The sequence below is a fragment of the Artemia franciscana genome, chromosome 8 (assembly GCF_032884065.1).
Source record: "Artemia franciscana chromosome 8, ASM3288406v1, whole genome shotgun sequence".
Lineage (NCBI taxonomy): Eukaryota > Metazoa > Arthropoda > Branchiopoda > Anostraca > Artemiidae > Artemia > Artemia franciscana.
Window position 1 is genome coordinate 14,865,322 of NC_088870.1, and position 23,091 is coordinate 14,888,412.

General features: G+C 35.7%; 1 protein-coding gene and 1 non-coding gene across 2 annotated transcripts in view; both read left to right on the forward strand.

Annotated features, from left to right (window-relative positions):
• Positions 1-23,091, forward strand: part of LOC136030027 (arginase-1-like) — a 38,245-nt gene that overhangs the window by 8,941 nt on the left and 6,213 nt on the right. The window contains exon 5 of the mRNA XM_065708640.1: positions 17,073-17,335. Coding sequence (XP_065564712.1) covers positions 17,073-17,335 — 263 coding nt within the window. The remainder of the gene's footprint in view (positions 1-17,072; positions 17,336-23,091) is intronic.
• Trnal-caa (transfer RNA leucine (anticodon CAA)) lies at positions 12,496-12,600 on the forward strand. The gene is made up of 2 exons: positions 12,496-12,533; positions 12,555-12,600. It is a non-coding gene; the product is annotated as a tRNA-Leu (tRNA).

Genomic DNA, 23,091 nt, shown 5'->3' on the forward strand with positions numbered 1-23,091 from the left:
CTCAAGTGATTGTGTTTATTTTTTTAAGACTGGTTGGAAGGACTCCCATCCCAGAAGTATCTTAAAATCGTCATTTAAAATAAACTCTTTCTTTTATTTTCTAATCCACATGTCCACAGGGAAGTCCTTTTGATCTCTGTACCTACCAAAGCTGATATGCTAGCGAAAAGATTTATTTACAGGTCCTGTTAAATCTTTTCAAGTTTTGTTTTTTTTAATGGGGAGATAGTGCCCTTTTGGAAGCCTGCTGGTGATGATAAACCACCCTCTTGCCCAGAATAAAAGATTTTAGAATCATTTCGTGAACTGCTCGATTTATTCTGGAAGATGTCATATGGTACTAAAACGTATTTTTCCAAGTGAATTAATTAAAAATTGGCACCGGTTTATGCTAATTTGTATAAAAACACAGGATATAGTTTTTGAGCATCGTTATTGGGGGGTTGAAAACAATCTAGCTGGCAAAATCTTCCTGGTAAAGACCAACCGAATGCTGGGGATTCCGCTAATGTCAGCCCAAAAGTAGTCATTAGAGATTTGAAAATAATGTAGTTAGTAAATTTTTCCTTGAAAAGACTGTTGGGGATTGGGGCTAATCTTAATCCTAAAAATATGTTCATTATAATTAAGGTAAAATATATGTCAAATGCTGAAGAGAGAGAAAAAATTCGAGCTTCAGTTTGGCTTATTTTCAAACCCAGCCATCACAAGACAGACAACCAGGCATTGTAACACACACAAATAGAAGGCCTATACCTACAAAGTAGGTTTGCAAAATACCTTGAATATAATTGCATAATTTTGAAAAAAATTGCACCCCTTTTATCAGTGTTTCTCTTTTTTTTTCTCAAACTATGGAAATCGTCTTATGCTAATAACTTTAATAGGTAACTTTGGACTTTCTGAATATTACATATGTGGAAACGAAGATAATATTAGGAAGTTTTTTTTCTTTCTATCCAAATTTTTGTATGCTGTCAAATGGTCTGGATAGCGCAGCCAATGTCTTGATTATCTGTCTTTGGCCGGATGTGGTTGAGAGTAAATCATCCGACGCTTCCGAGCAAATACTTCTTGATATGATATTCATTTCCAGATATGTAATATTTAGGAAGTCCATAGTTATCTGTTAAAATTGTAAGCATAAAATGATTTCTATAATTTGATAGAAAGAAAAAGGAACACCAATAGAAAGGATGAAATCTTCCTATATCTCATTCTATTCAGTGCTTCCCTCTTTGTATCTTCAAAATCTTATGAATGGAGATGGCAAAGAGTATGAGGCTCAAAATATTTTTCTTGTGCCTTATTTGAGCAGTTTTTTTATTTCTCAATGTTTAATTTATAACCCAAAGATTATAAAAGGTCACCAAAGGTTAGCGCTTTGAAGCAATATATGAAGCAATTGCTAAATCTAGGTGCTTTTGTAATTAACAAAACAAAAATAAAATCCATTTTTTGACAAAATCTGCATCTTCGTAGACAAGATGATGGAATGACATCATAATTCGTATTAAAATCGACTTAGATAATAGTTACCATTCCTGAATCAGCTTCAAATGGCGATTTTCTTCATTTTTTTTTTCAAAACGCTTTTTTAAAGCTCCGGTTACTAAGGACCGTGATTCAGGATTCACTTAGTCGCAGTCACTACATTACCGTGGGTACGAGATCTCGGTAAGCATCACTTTCGTACAATGGTAATTTATTGGTCCCTAAGGCCTATTACCTCAATAGCCCAGGCCAATGAGCTTGCAAAGTCACACTGCTACCCTTTATGCCACGCCAGGTCTTGAACTCGTGTCTTGAGGAACATAGGATTATTAGTTCGGTGTGCCATCAACTCGCCCAGTGGCTCTCACTCATGTACATACACGCCATACATTTCTTGTAAGCACATAGACGCTGTAAGTGAAAGATAACAGCCAACACTTGATTATATTTGCGGCTTTTAGGCTTCAAATTGTCCAATTGGATAATTCAGGTATTAGGTAATTCAGAATGAAAAGCAACAGCTTTTGTATTCATTTTATGGTCATCTAACTGTGTACACAGCTCCGATTTTGACAGTTCCAAATTTTCACAGAGCAATCGTCAGCACCGTAGATCAAATAGTGTTTCTCGCCATCGTAGTAATACTCTAAACAATTTATTCCTCCCATATGATCTTCAAGTGCAGGCTCGGATTTACCAATAGGCCCGGGCCTAGGAGTGCACAATGCCAGGGGGCGCAGTATGTTATCATTGAGGGATTTTTTTTTTCTTAACAGAAACTGGACAGAAGTGATTTAATGTCAAAGTACCCAGGTGCACTACGTTGCCGCGCTGCCTATTTACAGAAAAGCGATTTTAAAACAAAACATGAATTCCGCGGGAACTGTCACAAGTCTCCCAAGCATAGCAGCTGAAAGTTTTGTATCACGTCTTTCTTTCATTACTTTTAGCTCAGCAGTTTGCGAATGTCCTTCAAATACTCTGACGCACCCAGCTTTTGTTCCAGATCCACATTTATAGACCTGTCATCACTTCTAGGTAAAACAATTAGAAGTATTGGATGGACTGGAAAATATCTTATGTAGTCATAATGGGAATCGACAGGATCCAGTCGTTCTAATGGGCTGTGGTTGAAAACTCAAATTCTGAAATCATCTGAAGCAGTAATAACCGAATTTTTCCTTACTATTAATTTTCCAGCTCAAACAGGACTAGAGCTTTCTTCAAACATCTTAATTAACTGCTGATTTTATGATTCAACACCAGAATATTTTCATCATACAATGATACTAACATCCATGGTTTAGCAGGATGTAAGTCGACACTTACCTTAAAGGAGCTTAAAACAACCCATAGTAACCAAAAGTTTAAAAGTGTGTTCCTAAAGAAACGGTCTTGTGATACAAATTCGCTATTAGTAGCTGATTCAGGAATGGTAATCACTATTTTCACAAGTCTTAATAGTAAAATATTGTTTTGAAAACAAATATACAAGAATTTTTAAAGCTGCCTAAAATTCCTCGAAATAGTCACCGCAGCAAAATGAAGAGTATACCGTTGTTGAAAATCCCTATCAGGAAACTTGGAGCCCTCACATTGAACAATAAGCAAAATCGCATTTTTGCATGGGTAACACTGAAGTGTTTCTTTTTTTTAAGGGCCCTGACTTATCACAGAGATTTGTTTAAGGCCTATTTACAAGTTGATTTTTATATCTAATTAGTTTTTAACTAATTTTTTTTAAACTTTTCATCATAGTTTAAGAACTGTAGACAATGTTACAAGTTAACTTTAGGGGCCCCAGTAAGGGATGAAAATGGGATTTACCACAGAAGCTATTATTAAACTTGGAAAGAGTATAAAAAAGGCATCAAGTGATGCATTTGCTTTCTTCCTAGCTAAATTATGTGAATATGTGCAAATTTATCACTTGTTTTGCTATTTTTATACATTAAGCAAAACAGAAGGATTACTGGACATGTAAGATTATAGCGAGTAAATATGAGCCATCATTTACTCGAAAACCGAAAGTATCCCACATAAAATAAGCTATTCCAAACTGTTCATCGTTGCTTAGAGTTCATTGGCAAAATACCATTGGCTCTCGTGTGTTTCGGCATAGGCGTCCGCAGGGGATGGAGGGGGGAGCAAAATGGGCCGTGTCCCCCTGGAAAGTGGGGATTGAACAGTAATTATGAGGAAATCAAAGGAAGGAGAGCCGAAACTTATGGCATTGCTTAAATAAAACGGAATTCTACGTGTTCCTGTCTTATTTTTGATAAGTAAATTATTGTTCCACGTATTTTTTTGTAATTAATTTTCTTTTTTTAGTTTTTATATGCTTTTAATTTACTTGAGATACGTTTTTCCATTACCTTTTCAAAAAAAAAAAAAAAATCACAATGCTTTGCTACTTGTCAAAAACCCGACAGAGAGTTTTGGAATATTTACCTTTTTTTGCGTTGGCAAAAGTATCGTTTTCATAAAAATATCCCTTTTTGCTCATAAAACTATAAAGTTTTTTCAACCGAAAGTGATGAGTTAAAGCTTAAGACGAACTTAAATTGTTCCGCGTATAAAGGGAGTTATCCCCTCCTCAACTCTTCGTTTGTTAAGCCAAAGTTTTTTAGTGCTTTAAAAAGCTTCCTTTGTCAACTCAGGCATGTGAATGTAATATATTGTGCTGCATAGAGAAATATTTTAACAATGGAAGGGGTATTATTAAACCCCGACACCAATTTTAAAGGTGTGAACCGAAGAAATTCCTAGGAATCAAAAGTGATTATTTATCAGTTTCCAGAAACCCCCCCTTTCCCCTAATATTCACTTTTCATCTAAAAGAAAGGAGACAAGAGATTAATTCTTCTTATTCCCTTACCCCTTTCTATATTTATCCGAAGGCATATGGGAACTTAGTAGTTGGGCGTTTGAATATGCTTTTCAGGCACCGTTTCACCCCTTCCTACACATTGATCCACCGCCCCTCCTTCGTAATAGCTGTTGTGCAATTATGCATCACTAAACATAATTTCATAAAAAATTAAGTGAATCAACTCAGTTAAATCAATGCACTACTACTACTATTAACAACTCACCGCAGCACCAAGCCGCCTGAGGCCAACACAGCTTCGCACGCTCTTCCTCCATCCCAATCTATTCAAAGCTTCCCTCTTTACACCCTCCCAGGAAGTTCCCATTTCCTTTAAATCTTCCTTTATGACATCCTCCCGCTGCAGACGAGGACGATGTGCTTTCCGTTTAGCCTTAGACGGTTGGCCGAAAAGGTCAATCTTCGGCGATCTGTCATCTTTCATCCGCAGAACGTGCTCTAGCCATCTCAACCTTTCTTTCATTATAGCCATAGAAAGCGGGATTGAACCATATTTTTCGTACAGCCTACTGTTTGAAATACGGTCAGTCAGCCGGGTACCAGAACAGTCCGTAGGCAATTTCTCTAGAAAACATCTAGTAAATTTTCATCCGCTTTTCGGAGTGCCCATGCTTCAGAGCCATATTTGACAACTGTCCTCACTGTAACTTCCAATGTTCTAATCTTGGTTTGCAGACTTATCTTCCTATTCTTCCAAATTTTTTCAACTGTAAAAAAACACCCTGAGCCTTGGATATTCTTCTTTTAACATCTTGACTGCTCCCATCGTCTTTACTAATAATACTACTAAGGTAAATGAAGCTGTCCACCTGATCAATCTTTTCGTTACCAAATAAATCTTCGAGAAGAACTACGTAAAACAGATGAGTACCTACCTGAGCCTGTCCATGAGAAAAATTGCTGCAGGGGCGGTGGAAGAGTACCCAGAAAAGCAGAATGCGCTAAACAAAGATTACTTTTACCTATAATATGATCCAGCGGAGCTATTCCGGTATCAGTATAAAGATCAGCGGAAGGGTAAAGTCTTCAAGGAGAGTGTTTCCTCCCCATTTGATTCCATGGTCTCCCATTGTCTTTCCTGTCATCCTTAAGACAAAGTCCATCAAAATGATCCATATGAAAGGGGATAGAACCCAACCCTGCTTAACTCTTGATTTGATACAAAACCAGCCGCTAACCTAATTTCCCACCTTAACCGCAGCAGTATTATTCTCGTACATTGCACTAATCACGTTTAATGTGTTTAAGCTCTTCTATCAACAGAATCGAACGCTTGCTCATAATCTATAAAACTGAGGACCAAAGGTGTTGTACAACTAAGGCACTTCTCAGTTATTAACCTAAGAGTGAAAATTTGGTCGACAGATCCTCTGAACCTTTTCTAAAACCGCATCGCTCATCTGCTAAAACTTTGTCTACAGCATCTCTCAGTCTAAAAAGTATCGTATGACTAAGTAATTTGCTACCTACAGAGACCAGACTAATGCCTCGATAATAACGACACTCACTCTTATCACCTTTCTTATACAGTGGTTTAAATAAGATTTTCCTAAAATCGTTAGGTACTTTCCCTTTTTCAAAAATCATATTCATAATCTTCTGTAACTTATTTATAACATCAGATCCACCATATTTAAGAGACTCATTTACCACACTATCAGCACCTGAAGCCTTATATTAAGATAAATTATCCATATTTTGTGTGGGCGCGTGACTTTTCAGGAAGGAATGGGCCTTACTTCTTCTGCAACCGGGAAACATCAAATATATTTTGTTGGCACCTTTAAGTCGATTAGCTTCCTGAGTATGTTCAGTAGATTACAACTTGGTCCTCTTTATGGCAAAATCGTAGTTTGGTACCACGAAATGGCCGAAAGCGACAATTTCCCTTGGCACAATCCTTATAGTCACTTAAAAGAAAACCTTAGAACACCTAGTTTGCGTTCTAATAAAGTCTCTCCTGATGTTCTAGAATCTTCGGTCTGATAAAATCTTGTACAAGCAAAAACAAATAGAAATGCATCTACTATCTTTATTCTGGAGAAAAAAGAGGCAAAATCTCGCATCTTTGTAGATAGAAGCTTAAAATGTCTACTTTGGGATTTTCTGATATGATGAATCTAATGTGATTCTGGTACTTGTGTAGATAGTGTTACACACTCGAGAACAAACCTGTTTAATCTGTCTGTATTAAGAGACAATTAGCTTACGCTCAGTGGAAAACAAGTGATGGGTGATAATCAAGTATTTTGACAGCATGGAATTAGAAAACAATTCTTACTTCATAATATTCAGAATAATTGTATCTAACATATTTTGCATACAAACTCGCTATACTTTACCCCCCCCCTAATTTGCATATATATAGCCGAAATTTGTTCCTTAATTATTATATTTTCATCATATTTTGGTATATTTCAGTAGAGTTAACCTAACTTCATTTCTTGAGTGTGTATCATTATGTACACAAGTGCTGTTATTTTTATTGAGATTGCTTGCTTTTTTAGACCTTTTTTATTTGAGATTTTTTTCCCAAGTGTATTTGGAAAAAACTTATTCTGAAGAAAATTTTATTTTGAGATCTATTGTCCTTGTCCCCGCTAACCATTGCTATTCCAGTGTCGGGACCAATAATGCCGACAGAAAGTTTTCCGAGGGGGAGGAGTAGACGCCAAAATACCAGTGGTGGTTGGGTGACACGGAATATATTTCAGATAATTTTTTTTGTAGGAATAAGTTATTTTTAAATGCTTTTGGGAAAAAAATTCTCAAATAAAAAGAGCAATTAAATTGCATGCAAAATGAAACAAGATACAGTAAATTTGAAACGACAGGGATTCCTGGCAAAGGATCAATTTATTTAATTAAGAATATATTTAATTATTATGTATTTAATCTTAAAAGAAACTCAAACCAAAATTACAGAAAGATTTATTGCTTCCGTAGATTGTAACAGATGTAGACTTGTCTCTATGTAATTTTCTACGCCTTAGAATAGCTTACAGAATGAATAGAGATGCTCAAAAATCATCCTGCCTGCATAGATACCACGTCTTGATTTTATAACGGCCATTTCAATTGTATCTCTTTTGTAACAGGGCAATTCTCCCGCTCGAACTTAAATCTCTTATATATTCAAACATTAAATAAAAATAGGAGAGCGAAAGAAAAACACAATTTAAACTTACTATCCAGCTGTCAAATTGACCCTCTTTCTTTTTATTATCCTATTAAATTAAACGAACTGGACAGGTCAAACACTTTTCGCCTCAAGTTTATCTTTACCAAATAGTTTGTGATAAAAAACTAGAAGTAAAAACTGACTTGGGCCAATACTTAAGGTCTTTTTTAAGTGACCAATCTGACCATATAAATTGGGACAGGGGAAAGTCTTGTTTTCTGCCATTTTAGTGCACCAAACTAAGACTTTACCCCAAAGAGGAAGAATTTGTAATCAATTAAAAATTCTGAGAAGCTAATTGATTTAAAAGTATCAATAGCTATATTTTAGGTTTCCCAATTGCAAAATAAGTAATACCACTCGGTGGCAGTGCTGGATTCAACCAAGTTGATTCGCGTTATTTGTAATGAAATTAGGCTACGTTTGGTGACCTGTAATGCGTATCAGCTGTAATGAGGGGGAAGTGAGTCGTTGTTTAGGTGGGGGTTGGGTAGATTCCTGAAAAAGTACATTTTAATGGACAAACTGCTTACTCTTCATGAGGCTTCAGATAAATGTTGAAAGAGGTAGGGGGAGTAGGAATTAATTAAAATGTTTCTCTATACAGCTAAAATGTTACATTCCAATATCTACTAACACAGAAGTTGAAAAGGCAAGGCAGGCCGTCATCAGCCATGCCAAGAAATTTCTTTGGGGTTGCAAATACTGCTAGGAACTTAGGGTTCAGAAATTTTAAATGGTAATAAATTTCTTTTTCTATTTATATTAATTACTTCAATGTATATAAACAAATGTTTGTAATTTATCTATCGATAAGAAAATCTTATTGTAGAGGTTGTAATGGCTTCAGTTATGTAGAAGATCAAAAGTCTCATAGAATTTTCATCCATACAGACAATAATACTCCTTTTCATCCAACCGAAATTCTTCAGTAGTAATATTAACAAGGGCTTTTGCGAAAATTACTATTCATCGCCATTTTTTTTAAGTATGTTCAAATTTTATCCAAAATTGAAATTGCAAATTTAAACGTAGGGCAGTACTGACCCCCGTACCGTTATTGATTTACACATTTTAAAAGTAATTAACCAGAGATTTAAGGGACCGGTACAAATTATGTCTTGGTTAGGCAATCAATTGGTATGATTTTGAAAACAGTCAGAAATTAAATAAAAAAAGAGCTTTACAACTGAAAGCAAGGAACAGATTTGAAACCTATTTGGACAGATTATTCTTTACATGATGGGAGCTGTCTCCTCCTTAGCTCCTTACTCTCTACTGTGAAGTTTGGCCTTTGTCCAAATTTTTAAATAAAATATGTAACAGGAAAAAAAACCCAAAGCACTTACAAACATTTGTTTAATGAGCAAGGTGTTGAGACGGGGGAAGTCCCGCTTATACAAAGTGATTACAATTTGTTTAAAAGTTTAAAACTTGCTCTTTACATTAGTTGGAAAACCTTTTCTGTTTGTTTAATTACATTTTACGAAACTGTAAAGTTTTATGAATACAATACTTGTGGTAACGCAGAAAAAACGATCAATATTTCAATGATTCTCTGTTTGGATTTTGATTGGTTATCAAATATTTCGTGGTAATGAATTGTAAATAAGGAGTGACCCGACTCAATAGTAACCGAAACTCTAAAAAACGGACTTTTGATACCGATAGATGTATCAAAAGAATTAGCTTATTATGCTGATTTCAGATATGTAAGTTTCAGTAAGTTTAGTCTTTCCCATCAAAAGCTACGAGCCTGAGGAAAATTGTCTGATTTCGAAAAAAGGAGGAAATCAATCCCTAGAAATCATAGAATTTTAATGAAATTCACACCATCAGAATCAGTATATAAAAAACCTTACTGTAGAGGTTTCAAGCTCATATCTGCAAAAATGTGGAACTTTGTAATTTTTGCCGGAAGAAAGATTACGGAAGATGTTTCCGTGATTGGAAAGATCTTTGTAGAACGAAGAAGATCGTTCTAGAAAGATGCTTGTTTATTTATTTTTTTTTTTCCAGGGGTGATCATATTGATCCAATGGACCTAGAACGTCAGGAGAGGGCTTATTCCAAAGTTCTAGGGCCCTTTTCAATTGACCAAAAAATTGGAAGGCAACTAGGCCTCCTCCTATGCTATTTTTTCCCCAAAATCATCTGATCAGAATTTTCGAGATAGTTATTTTGTTTAAAATAGTTGAAAGGCCCAATAAATATGTCCTCGAGATAAAATTATCCCTGCAGGCCCCAGGGAAAGGTTTTTAAGTTATAAGATTTGCCCATTGCTTACATATACTATTTGTTATTGGGAAGTATCCATACATTTTTTTGGGTGGGAGGGGAGGACGAATTTTCTGCTTGAAGAATTTTGCACAGGAAGAATTTTCCATGGAGAGGGAATTTTCCAAGGGATGAACTTTTCAGGGAAAATTTTACAGTGGGTGAATTTTCCAGAATTCCTATACGAAATTTCTTGATATGTCTTGCTTTCTCTTTACCGATTCAATTTTACGCGTGGAGATGTTAAGCTTAATTGCCCGAGGTAAATTTTCACCAGGATTGAATTGTCCAAGAGATGTTTCTGTGGGTAGGGGGATTTTTTAGTGGAGGTAGAGCCAGATATCCTGGCGTCATTTAAAAAACGATCAGAAATTAAAATATAAAGAACAACGTCTTTCAGCTTAAAGTAACGAGCAGCATAAAACTTAAAACAAATAGAAATTATTACGTATATGAAGACGGTTGCCCCATCCTCAACACCTCGCTTTTTACGCTAAAGTTTAAATTTCGTCCTAGTTCTTTAAAAACGACTCCTGAAACACAAGGGTCGTTTAATTAGAACAATAAGAAACTCTTTTTAAAGTGCCGAAAAACTTTAGCGTGAAGAGCGAGGTGTTGAGGAGGGGACAACCCCCTCGTATAGGTAATAATTTCTGTTCTTTTTAAGTTTAATGCTGCTCCTTACTTTCAGTTGAAAAAAACTTGTTTCTATTTATTTAATGAAGCTTAGAGACAAACATTTTTCTATTGGCAATAAAAAAAAGTATGTCAATTAAAGTAAAAGTATACAAAAATAAAAAGGTAAGTAATTACAAAAAAATACACAAAACAATAGCTTACTTACGACAGCTAAGATATAAACTTCAAAGTAAAACGGTAAAACTAAGATTGAGAAAATCAAATAAACATTTTTAATTTAATATTTTTAACTTAATTTTGGATAACAAAAACTAATATATTTGACACTTTTATACTTTTTGAAAAAAATAAGCAAATGATAATAAAACACTAAAAACGTATCCTTTTAGGGGGAAAATACTGAAATTCCCAGCATTCTGTTCAGGGGAAACATTTCCGATTATAGTAGCTTCATATATCAGCCTATGGGTGCTCTTGCGATGCAAGCAAAAGTTGAAGGCATATTTTTAACGAAATCGCCCCTTATTAAGTGGTTTGCTTGTGTTTTCTATAATTATACGAACTTTCTTGTGTACTAATAGCTGCACTAATTACTGATAAATAAATACATATTTAGGATCACCATAAAAAGCTGATTCATTCATTTAATGTTTTAATAGTTAGGCTCTTATACTTTCGTTAATGACAAGGATCGTTATTTACTTACCATTCATTACTATGAAAAATTTGATTTTTTGTTTTTTACTCCAACCAAATCTTATAGAAAAAATGTTTGTGAGAAACCGGAAAGGGGTCACTCAGTCACAAATTAGAACTTATATTTTCCTTATTAAGGGTCAAAATCTATTGGCAGGCAGCCAACAATGGGGCAACACACATTTTCCCATGGTTTTCCCCCACTCTGCTCTGTTTCCTTTGGTTTCCTTATAATTTCTTTATAGTCCCAAATTTCCAGGAGGGCATGCCCCCCCTTTTCCTCCTTGTTGGCACCTATGGTCGGTCCCCAGAAAAATTTACTGCGGGTGCCCATGGGTTTCGTTGCTTTAAAATTTCTGACCCATTCGCGTTGACATGCCTTCCATATCATCGTAAATCGTATCCTTATGGTGTGTGAATTGTTGAACCTGGTTGAAGTAGAATACATGGTAAAATTCTAGTTAATTGACTTCTTGCTATCTCAGAAATGGTTTAGGTTAGGAAAATGAAACTTTCAGGGATGGGTCTACAGGCTAAAGTATGTCCCGGGAAGGTATTTTAAAGTACCCACCTCTACTCCTTCTCCCTCTAGAGGGCCCTGAAATTTACCTACATGACAGGTCTATACCTATTGAAATTTTGACAAAACAACATTTTACCTTAATTTTCAGTTACTAGTTGCTTTTTCTCTGCCTTTGGTTATGAAAATGCAATTCCTGTTATTTGAGTAGAATTTTGAGCCATATCAATGTTTTTTTTTCAAAATTTAGGAAATGTATTTGCATATATTTAAAACCTTATAAAATAGAATTAAGCAAAGTTATGAAGCTGAAAACAATTTTGTTGTACTTTAATTAAGCAGAAGATCTATTTTGCAAGGTTTCACTTATATAACACACATATTTTTAAAGGTCATCAAAGGTCAGGGGCCTCTAGAGGGAGAAGGAGTGGAGGTAGTTACTTCAAAATACCTTCCCGGGACATACTTTAGTCTATAGCTTCATCCCTGAAAGTTTCATTTTCCTAACCTAAACCCTTTCCAAGATAGCAAGAAGTCAATTAACTAGAATTTTTATAGCTTCATCCCTGAAAGTTTCATTTTCCTAACCTAAACCCTTTCCAAGATAGCAAGAAGTCAATTAACTAGAATTTTACCGAATACATTGCTGATAGTATAATTATCAAGGTTTTCGAAAAGCATACACACAAAATTAGTTTTCTTTCGTGTTTCATCTCTTTACATAGTGAAGTGTTCCTTGCTAAAAATTACATCTACTTTATACAAGTCATCTACTAGATTTTAAAAACTAATTAATATGTCAGGATGGCCGAGTGGTCTAAGGCGCCAGACTCAAGGTTTCCTTGCTCATTAGAGTATTCTGGTCCTCGAAAGAGGGCGTGGGTTCAAATCCCACTTCTGACAAATTTTTTACTATTGAGTTGGTGAACCGTCAGATATTTCTATTGAGATAAAATCAGTGATATTCAATTACTCGTTGAATGAAAGAATTACACTAAAATTTGTAAATTTCAAAAGCTAAAGTTATTTAGGACACTACAAATTAATCAAGTATTTTGCTTTAAATGTGTGTGAATTGAATGAATTGGTGCATGGGAAAGTGTGTAATGTAGTCGTAGAAGCTGAATTCAGAAATAACATTCCTGAAGTTTTTCTGTCTGGACACAAAAAGGCCTAGAAAAAGCTACTTACAAACATTATTGCACCAAAATTTAAGAAAGGTTTGCCGAGTTACAACTAAATAATGGTATGGAAGACAGAATTCCAACGGTTTTTCTTCTGTGCGTATTAGTCTTTCATTTCAAAAAATTTAACTATAGGATAGGAGGAAATATGGACCCGCAGGGCTTACAACCGAGCAAAAATAGTAAAGGAGGATTGCCGTTTAGTTCCCTGTTTCTGCAGTTTTATTTAAATAACTGAAACGTTAACCTCCAACGTGGAGCAGAGTTTGTGAAGTTGGGCACACCAATAAAAAATTGGTCAATTAAAAAAATAACAAGAAAACATTAAATATAAAGAAATGTTATAAAAATGCCGAGCAAGTGGGGTATGAGAGGCCTTCTTGACATGGGTACACCATAAAGCAAAGATAAAATTAATATATCTTTTTTCCCGTGTTCCATCGGCATAGGTAAAAACAGCTTTAACATTTCCTTCCTTAACCTCTACTGAGATTGCCGAGACAAATTAATCGAAATTGACTATAATTGGTATCTAAATGAAAATCTAGATCATTCAGAAATAAACGAAGGCATTCGATATGTTCTAGTTCATTTAAGAGCCAAAAGAGAGAACAGAGTCAACAGAGATTTTCATGAAAAATACTACCAGCATTTGTACATGAAAATGTACAATTTCCTGCTTCCTGTGTAACTGATTAAATAAAAAAAACAAGTTTTTTGAAATGAAAGTAAGGAGCGACATTAAAACTTAAAACGAACAGAAATTACTCCGTATATGAAAGGGGCTTTTCCTCCTCGACACCCCGCTCCTTATGCTAAAGGTTTTTTATTGTTTTAAAAAGTAGAGTTGCGAGAAAGAAACTTTAGCGCAAGGAGCGGTGTGTCGAGGAGGAAAAGCCCCTTTCATATACGGAGTAATTTCTGTTCGTTTTAAGTTTTAATGTCGCTCCTTAGTTTCATTTCAAAAAACTTGTTTTTTTTATTTTCTGAAAGTTTTTGAATTAATGCATGTCTGATTTTGGCTCTCCGTACATAAATTATTAAAATGAAATTTGCATATTAATTCTTTTTTTGGCTAAATGGCTTTCTCTTAGTTTTGATCAGACGATTTTGAGAAATAAGGGATGGGGAAGGAGGCCTAGTTGCCCTCCAATTTTTTGGTTACTTAAAAAGGCAACTAGATCTTTTAATTTTTAACGAACGTTTTTATTAGTAAAAAATATACGTAACTTAAGAATTAACTTACGTAACAAACTTTTATATTCTTATATTTTTGATTATATATATGAGGGGGTTGGTCCCCTCGTTAATACCTCGCTCTTCACACTAAATCTTGTTTTGTCCCAATTCTTTAAGAATGACCCCTGAATCAGAAAGGCCGTAGAATAAATAGCTGAAATTACTTCAAATTTTTTTAGCATAAAGAGCGAAGTATTTATCTCCTCCTAAATATCTCGCTCTTTATGCTAAAGTATTTTTAGAACCCCTCATATGCGTAATAATCTCTGTTCGTTTTAAATTTTAATGCTTCTCCTTACTTTCAATTGAAAAAACTTTTTCATGTTTATATTTTCATTGTTTTTTTTTTTAAATAGTAATGCTAGAAAATCCTGCGCCCTTTTCATTGAATTTCTCTTCCCCCATGAAATATTCCTCCAAGGAAAGATCCTCCCATATATCCCCCTTCCCTGAACCCCACACCGAAACCAAAAAAATCCCCCTGATAACGTCGGTACACTTCCCAGTAACCATTACTGTATGTAAACATTGGTCAAAGTTTGTAACTTGCAGCCCCTCCCCCAGGGACTGTGGGGGGTAAGTCATCCCCAAAGACATAGTTATTATGGTTTTCGACTATGCGGAACAAAATGTATTTCTCAAAATTTTGATCCGTTGACTTTGGGAAAAAATGAGCGTGGGAGGGGGCCCCTAGGTGCCCTCCAATTTTTTTGGTCACTTAAAAAGGGCACTAGAACTTTTCATTTCCGTTAGAATGAGCCCTCTTGCAACACTCTAGGACCACTTGGTCGATACGATGACCCCTGGGAAAAAAAACAACAAAAAAACAAACAAACAAATAAACACGCACCCGTGATTTGTCTTCTGGCAAAAAATACGAAATTCCACATTTTTGTAGATTGGACCTTGAAATTTTTTCTATAGGGTTCTCTGATACGCTGAATGCGATGGTGTGATTTTCGTTAAGATCCTATGACTTTTAGGGGGTGTTACCCCCTATTTTCCAAAATAAGGCAAATTTTCTCAGGCTCGTAACTTTTGATGACAAAGACTAAATTTGATGAAACTTATATATTTAAAATCAGCATAAAAATCCGATTCTTTTGATATATCTTTTAGTATCGAAATTCCGTTTTTTAGAGTTTCGTTTACTATTGAGCCGGGTCACTCCTTACTACAGTTCGTTACCACGAACTGTTTGACTCCTCGTTTGACTGAACCCCATGTACTGAATCCATTTATTGGAACGCCCGTGCAAGTCAATCGCCATTTAATTTAGTTTTTCTTAATTGAACTCCCCTTTAATTCAACCTTGCTTAACACAACCCCTGTTTAACTGAACCCCCATTCAGATCAACCATCGTTCAACTTAACCCCCATGCAACTGAACCCTCGTTTAAGTAAACCCGTGGAACTCGTTGCCTCAACCCCTATTCAACTTAATTCCCTTGTAATTCAACCCTCATTTGATACAATCCTTATGCAACTCAACCGCCGTTTAACCAAACCCTGATTGACTTGACTCCGATTCGAACAAACTCCATTCAGCTCGACCCTACACAAATGAGCAATGTATCTAGATAACGTAATTCAGCCCGTTTTATCAGAACTGATAAAAGTAGACTCAGATGAAATGGTCTTTATTCATTGGTTAATTCTTAGATAAGCGTTTTGTTATAGTGCTTGAATGGCAAACTATTCATCCCTCTCCCTCCTAAAAAAAACAAACAATTTACCCTTCATATATTTTTGAAATTGGCAAAACCGTTCATGCCCAAGGCCAGAACACACTTGAATCTCGTGGTTCCAGTCATAACTGCTATCGGGTGCAGAACAAACTACATCCATAGTAACCAAAAGCTTAAAAATACATTTGAAAAAAAGCTGTCTCCTGGGATTTGGCATTAATCCTGATTTGGTAATGACAACTATTATTTAAATTCAGCTTAATAATAAAAGTTTATTGCGGAAACAAATTTATGGGACTTTTTTTTTTATAAAAAGCTGCATACGCTGATAAGCCATTAATTATCATTTTATTTCTTCACTACCAATATGACGCTAGAACATCATATACAGCTGTTTAAGGCCCTTTGGAAGCAATGACTCATTTTTCCTAGACGTGCTTTTTATATGTTCGTCATGACAAGACCATAATAAAATACGTTATTGCACCAAAATGTAGTTTTGATGTCGTTCCTCGAGTATAAAGGCTTGAAACAATAAAATATCTACCATTGAAATCTTCATGGTCGAAAACCTTTTAACTGGTGTTTAAAATTCGCCTTTAGATTACTCCCCTTCCCTGTCCCATTTGCAAGGGGGAAATAAGAATTTTCTTCCATATGCCGCTCATTTTTTTTTCAAATTCTTACTGTTGTGTATTCCTAGACTAGAGACTATATCCTATGAAACAGATGTTTTCTCTACCTAACATCACCTCTTCAACATCCCTTATTCCCAGTCTTAGTGACTTATTCTTCTTAACGTTAATTTTCAAATCTATTGATTTCAAATCATTTGATTCCATGCTCTCTAATAGCCTTTGCTGTGCTCCTTAAGACGGAGTCCATCCAAATGATCCATATAAATGGGAATAGAACGCAACCTTGCTTAACTCCTGACTCAACAAAAAACCAGCTAGTAACCTCCTTAACGCCAGTAATGTTATTCTCGTAAATAGCACTAATCACTTCAATGTATTTATCTGGTATACCATACAAGGATATGACCTTTGCTTAAGCTCTCCTATCGGCTGAATCAAACGCTTGTTTGTAATTTATTAAACTTGAGTTAAAAGGGTCTGGTGACTCAGGCACTTCTCAAATATTACTCTAAGAGTGAAAATTAACAAACTTTTGTATCCAATTAAATTATTAGAATTAATAATGGCCAGAATTTAATCAAAGTCGTTAAAATTATATCTTATTATAATACTATTTTTTTAATTAGGTAAGTGACAAAGTGTTTCAGATATGCCAAAGTAATCGGAAAGTGTTGACTCTGGGTGGAGACCATAGCATAGGTGCTGGAACAGTTCACGGTCACTTGACAGCCTATCCAGATTCATGTGTTATATGGGTTGATGCCCATGCTGATATAAATACCGTGAAAAGTACACCCAGCGGAAATATGCACGGAATGCCATTATCTTTTGTGCTGAAGGAACTGCAAGACGAGCCTTCGTCTCCTGAATGGAATTGGGTAAAAAATAGGTAAGATATACCACACAAATGCATTAAAAAAAGGAAATTTTAATTTTGCGTCTGTGAGTTTAATAGGACTTTTCTTTCATATAGTTGTTCTCTCCCGACTCTAACAATTGTTGCTGTTATGCTCTATTTAGCATTAGAACAGTTTGTTCGTAAATTGAGCGTTTTAAATTGAGATTGCTTATAAGGGATCGTTTATCGTTTATATTATTGAGTGGAAAAATGTTGTGAGAGAGTATTTCATACCATGAAGCTCAGTCTGAATTTTGGTTTTTATATTGATTTATCTGAGTTCAGACTACTTGTTTTCTGTTGATGCATCCAAACTGCGTGACATTTTTTTGATTTTTTTTTAAAACAAGATTTGTTAGACTTATGACTCAAAATTTCCCCTCCGCTTTTTAAGACATCCGAAATAGACTTTGACCTTCAAAAAACAAATGAATCAATTGAACTTCCAACTGGGCACAATGCATCACTTAAAATATACACCTAGTCGTCTAAGCAAGATTGATGATGGTCTCCTGTTGGAAGTTAAATACACCACCAAGGAAAATAACTGTAAGAGATACCAAGAGACTGTATCTGAATTAAATTCCGAAATGAAGCAACTAAACCTCATATAATTCTCAATTTGCACCCACATATTCTGGTAACCCCTCATCTGCATAAATTCAGCTGGCTTCAACCACCTTTCATTTCTATTCAAAATAAATCAGCTATCAACAGGTTTGGACCTGTGTTATCTATCTCTTCCGCATGGGCTCGAAAAACTTGTTGAGTTGGATGCCTACCTCGGCCCAAGCGGAGTCTCTCGTCTTAGTTTCTTCCTTCTTCGGTACTTCTTTGAAGTTGTCGCTCATGCATTCACAAGTGATTCTGCTGCAATCATTATGTATGGAATTCGTTGTGTTCCTTTTCTAATTTGTTTGCCGTGTATGTATTTTACTAGGTTGCAGCTACCACTGCAACCATCATAAAATACGAGTGCCTAATATAGCCATAGAAAAGAAGAGACTGGAATGGCTCAAACATAGCACCTGATCTTCGTTGCCAAAGAGCCTTCCTCTTTGAAGCTACAGGAAAGTACCAGCAGGTAATATTCAACTGTATCACGAGCTATATTCCGTCGAAGCTGATCCATGTGCCAAGTAACGATAAATTTTAGCTGCTTGGTTCCAACATCTCTGCTTAGCTGTAAGAAGACCCTTCTGATAATTGCTTGTGCCAGCTAGAAAATTCCTTGTCTTTTGCTGCTTTGTTGGCTTGCAGCTATATTAGCCTAGTTTAATTGAAGTTCACTTTAGCCTACATCATGGGTGATACCTCAAGAAAGATCTGTTGACCTCCTGGTACCAGAGAGATGAGATCCGACTGCTCTATCCAGTTCAGTGGAGATGAATCTATTAATGAGCAGATGAAAATTTCAAATCAGCAGGTCCTATAACTTTGCTGATTGTTATTGTTCTTTGTTTTTGCAGATGTTTTTTCCATTGTTGCCTATATGTTTCGCCTTTATAGTTTCAATTTATCTTCTGCTACTTCAGCCTGCTTGTATGGATATTGTGTTCATTTGTAAAGATATTGTATGCATTTGTCATGTGTGGTATATCTGGGTGATTTCTCTTTTCTTTTGAATTCTTCTATTCTTAATTCAGTGATCTTTGATCAACCAAGTAGTGCTGGTAAACAGGAGGCACACACATTTGACCCTCTTCTTGAATCTATGATTAATTCTAGTTGCAATCATCACACTACTATTGATTAGTGTGATGAAAATTATGCCCTCACTCTCTTTAAATAGTAGTTTTAGTGTATTTTTTCTGAATATGCTTGGGATAAGAGATAATTGGGACTGTCTGAAATCGTATTTGTGGTCCGATAATTCTTGCCCTTTTGATGTCATAGGCTTAACAGAAACATGGTTACCTGAAAGTGAGAATTTAACAGCTTATGATATGCTGGGTTATATTGCTATTCATGTCCCTAGAATGGTAACAAAGTGCTCAGGGGGTATTTCTTTATTTATAAAATCAGATATTGAACTTAGTAGACGGTCTGACCTTGAATCCTTGTTTACATCAGTGGTGTCTTATAGTAGGACAGTTTATTCTCTTGTCATTGGTCTGAAAAGCCAGTTTGCATGTGATACTGTTTGTTTGTTTTGTAAGCCCCCTCTTTTTCCAATACATCTGTTCTGCGATTTGCTTGATCAGCTTTCTGGTGTGGGAACTTTCTCTAAAAAACGTATTTGTGTTTTGGAAGATTTTAATTGTAATATGTTAAATATTGGATCTAGTGATTAATGTAACCACCTTTTTATGTATTTTCTTCTTTTGGGCTACTTCCTTCAATTTTTTTCCTTCTCGTGGTGTCCCTACAAGAAATTCAGCTGCTTTAATAGATAATATTTTCATTTCTCATTCTCCTAATTTGAAGTTCACTTCTGGTCTTGTTTTTACTGATCTTTCTGATCACTTCCCTATTTATCTGTCACTATTTGTGCCTAAAACAGAGATTACTGTGTATGAGAAAGGTTAGTCTTCTTTTAGAACTTTTACGGATAAAGAAGTTTCTAATTTAATATGTACTCTTCAGAGTAATGATTGATCTATGGTTTTTGAGTTTAATGATGTTGAATGTGGAACTAGTTTATTTTTGTGTCGTATGGGAACTCTGTTGGATAAGCATTTTCCTCTTAGAAAGAGGCCAAAGAATTCTACGCCCAAATGCCCATGGATGCCTAGAGGTCTGATCAAGGTAACACATATCAAGGCGTCTTTGTTCAAGGCTTTATGTAAAAGTAAGACACATGATGAACTTTTGAAGCATAAACGTTATAAAATGTGCCCACTTCTTCAGTTCGTGGAGCAAAAAAGCTGTATTTTTCGCGTCAAATTAATGAGTGTAAGGGGAATTTGTGCAAGGTTTGGACTGTAGTTAATGAAGTTCTTTCAAGCAAGAAACTCAAACAGTTTTCCCCATGTCTTTATAGGAAAGCTGATGGATTCATTGTGGACGAACAATCCTAAGCGACTGCCTTCAATTCGTGTTTCACCACACTTCCTTCAGTTCCCATTCCAGCCCAGAGTAGAGTAAGTGGTGATCCCTTAGCAGAAAAGTCTTTTTTTTCCTCGTGGAGTCGTACTGAGATTTCTAGTATTATTTCTCAACTTCCAAGCAGACGTTCAGTTGATAGTTCTGGTTTGTGTAATGATGTCCTTAAATAATTGGTCAGTTTGTTTCTAACCCATCCCACATATAACTAACCTCTCTCTTTTTTCTTGTGTTTTTCCACATTTATTTAAAGTTGCTGCTGTTGTACCTTTGCATAAAAAAGCTGATTCATGTCTAATTTCAAACTATAGACCTATTTCTCTTCTTCCCGTCATCTCCACGGCTGTTGAAAAAGTAGCGTATCGTATACTCTCTTCATTTGTATTTAGGACTAATACGACTGCAGGAAATTCTCTCATAACTAACCACCAGTAAGGTTTTTGCCTCAATTTCTCTACCATGTATACACTTTCAGATGCAACAGAGTTTGTGCGTGTTTATCTAGACAAAGGTTTGTTTGTTTTGGGTCTATTTTTTTGACTTTTCAAAGGCCTTTCATATGGTTGACCACTCTGTTCTTTTGTCTAAGCTATCTTTATTTGGAGTGCATGGAGTCCCACTAGAACGGTTAAGATTGTATCTGTCAAGGATACCTCAATATGTTTCGGTTAATGGTACTTCTTCCTCTGTTTTGCCTATATTGAAAGGTGTCCCACAGGGCTCTGTGGTTTGACTAATTTTGTTTATAATTTGCATTAATGATCTTGTTGATGGTCTTCATCCCTGTGTTCACCCTGTTATTTTTGCTGATGACAGTAACTTTTTCATCGCTGCAATGGACCTGCCATCTGCCATTTCCATAGCTCAAGGTCTTCTTGATAAAGTAAAGGATTGGTGCTGGCCCAATGGTTTGGCTCTTACAGCCGGAAGACCGCCATTGTCAATTTCAGGACCCCTTACTGTGTGAAAGACATACAGGAGCCCATCACCCTGACTTATGGGAATGATATTATACCATAAGCTACTATGGTGAAATTTCTTGTTCTGCATCTTGACTGTTTTCTTTCTTTTAAATCGCATTTCACGCACACCCGTTTCCCTCATCCTCCGCCAGTCTTCTATGTTGCACCAGGTTATCTCTTTTCTTCCCCCATATATTATACTTTCTCTTTATTATGCTTTTATTTTGCCTTACTTTCTTATTGCTGCTCTGTCTGAGGCAGTACTAATAAATCTCTTCTCTGCTCACTTCAAAGAGCCTAAAATAGGGCAGTGAAGGCTACTTTTCTTCTTCCTCGGCTTTACCCTTCCTCTGATCTTTATATTGATACTGGAATACCTCTGCAGCAATTTTTTTCACGAATAGGCCCAGGTAGGTACTCTTCATTTTTATGTAGTTCTTTATTTTACCCTAAGGATCATCTACAGCAGCCCAGAGGTTTCCTGTGTATCAACTAATTCTATTATGGAACTCCGTCCTATTTCTTTCTGCAAAGGCAGTTTTTCGTCGGGTCTTTCCAGTTTAGTAATTTTTCTCTCTCCTTTGGTTATTTCCCCTGTTTTCTCTTTTCCTATTGTTTCTCCTTTTTAGAATTCTTTCCCAACTGATATATCTTCCTCCTATTCTTTTTAAAATTATTTTCAGGAATCTTCCTAACTTTTAAAGTCCTTGTCTTTTTTTTCTTTCTTTTTTTTTGTCTCATGTTCTAATGACAAATTGATCTTTCCCGTTTCTTTAATTTTTTGGTTTCTATTTATTGCTGTTATTATAATTACTTGTTTTTTTTTTATGCTAGTGTCTATTCTCTCATCTTTATTTCCTATGTATTGTTTGATTTAGGATATTGTGTATGGTCTTTTTAGTGCTTTATTACTGTATTGTATAGCCCATAACAAGGGAAGCTTCTTGGGCCGAATAACGTTTTTACGTTTGTAATAGTCTTTTAGTATTAATAAAATGATTGATTCATTGAACTTGCTGCATAGATGCTATCCGAGCAAAGGTAAAGGCTTAAAGATGATGGCTACTCTTAAAGACCGAAAAGGACAAATTTTATTTCGCTAAAGCACTTAAAGATGCAGTTTGTGCGATACAGCAATCCTAGGTCCAGCACTATGAGAAAATTACTACAACAAGGAGGTGGTGTAGAAGTGTCAAAGAGGTCTTAACATCGTGTAACATTCAGTTCTGTTCCTAAATATTGACCGAGGGATCGCCGTACAAGATCCTCAGGTAAACATTGCAGCTCTTGTTAGGGCATTTCTCGAATTCGGACGACGACGGTTAAGAAATTTATGATTTCGCTGATCGAACTAATAGTGCCATTGATCATATGAGAAGTTCTACTCTTAAAGCCCCTTGCCTTATGCAATATCTTAATGCGCCCAAGTTTGAGTCCTTGAGTCTCCTTGCTATGCCAAATGTGGTCTTGAAGTCATGCGGCACCGAATTACCTGGACCTTATCACTTTTCCGGCTATTCTTTCTCTGGTACCTTTCAACACACATAAATTCTCTCATGGCATTCCTAGCCCTATGCTAGATGTCGGTCCAACAAGTTTGAGGTCATATGAGGCTATTAGCCTCATTTCTTACCAAGGGAATGTCTGTGAACACGTTTCAAATCACATACTTAAAAATAATCTTTTTGGCGACCGTCCATATAGGTTTCGGTGGAAATATTCACTGCTATACTGCCTGGC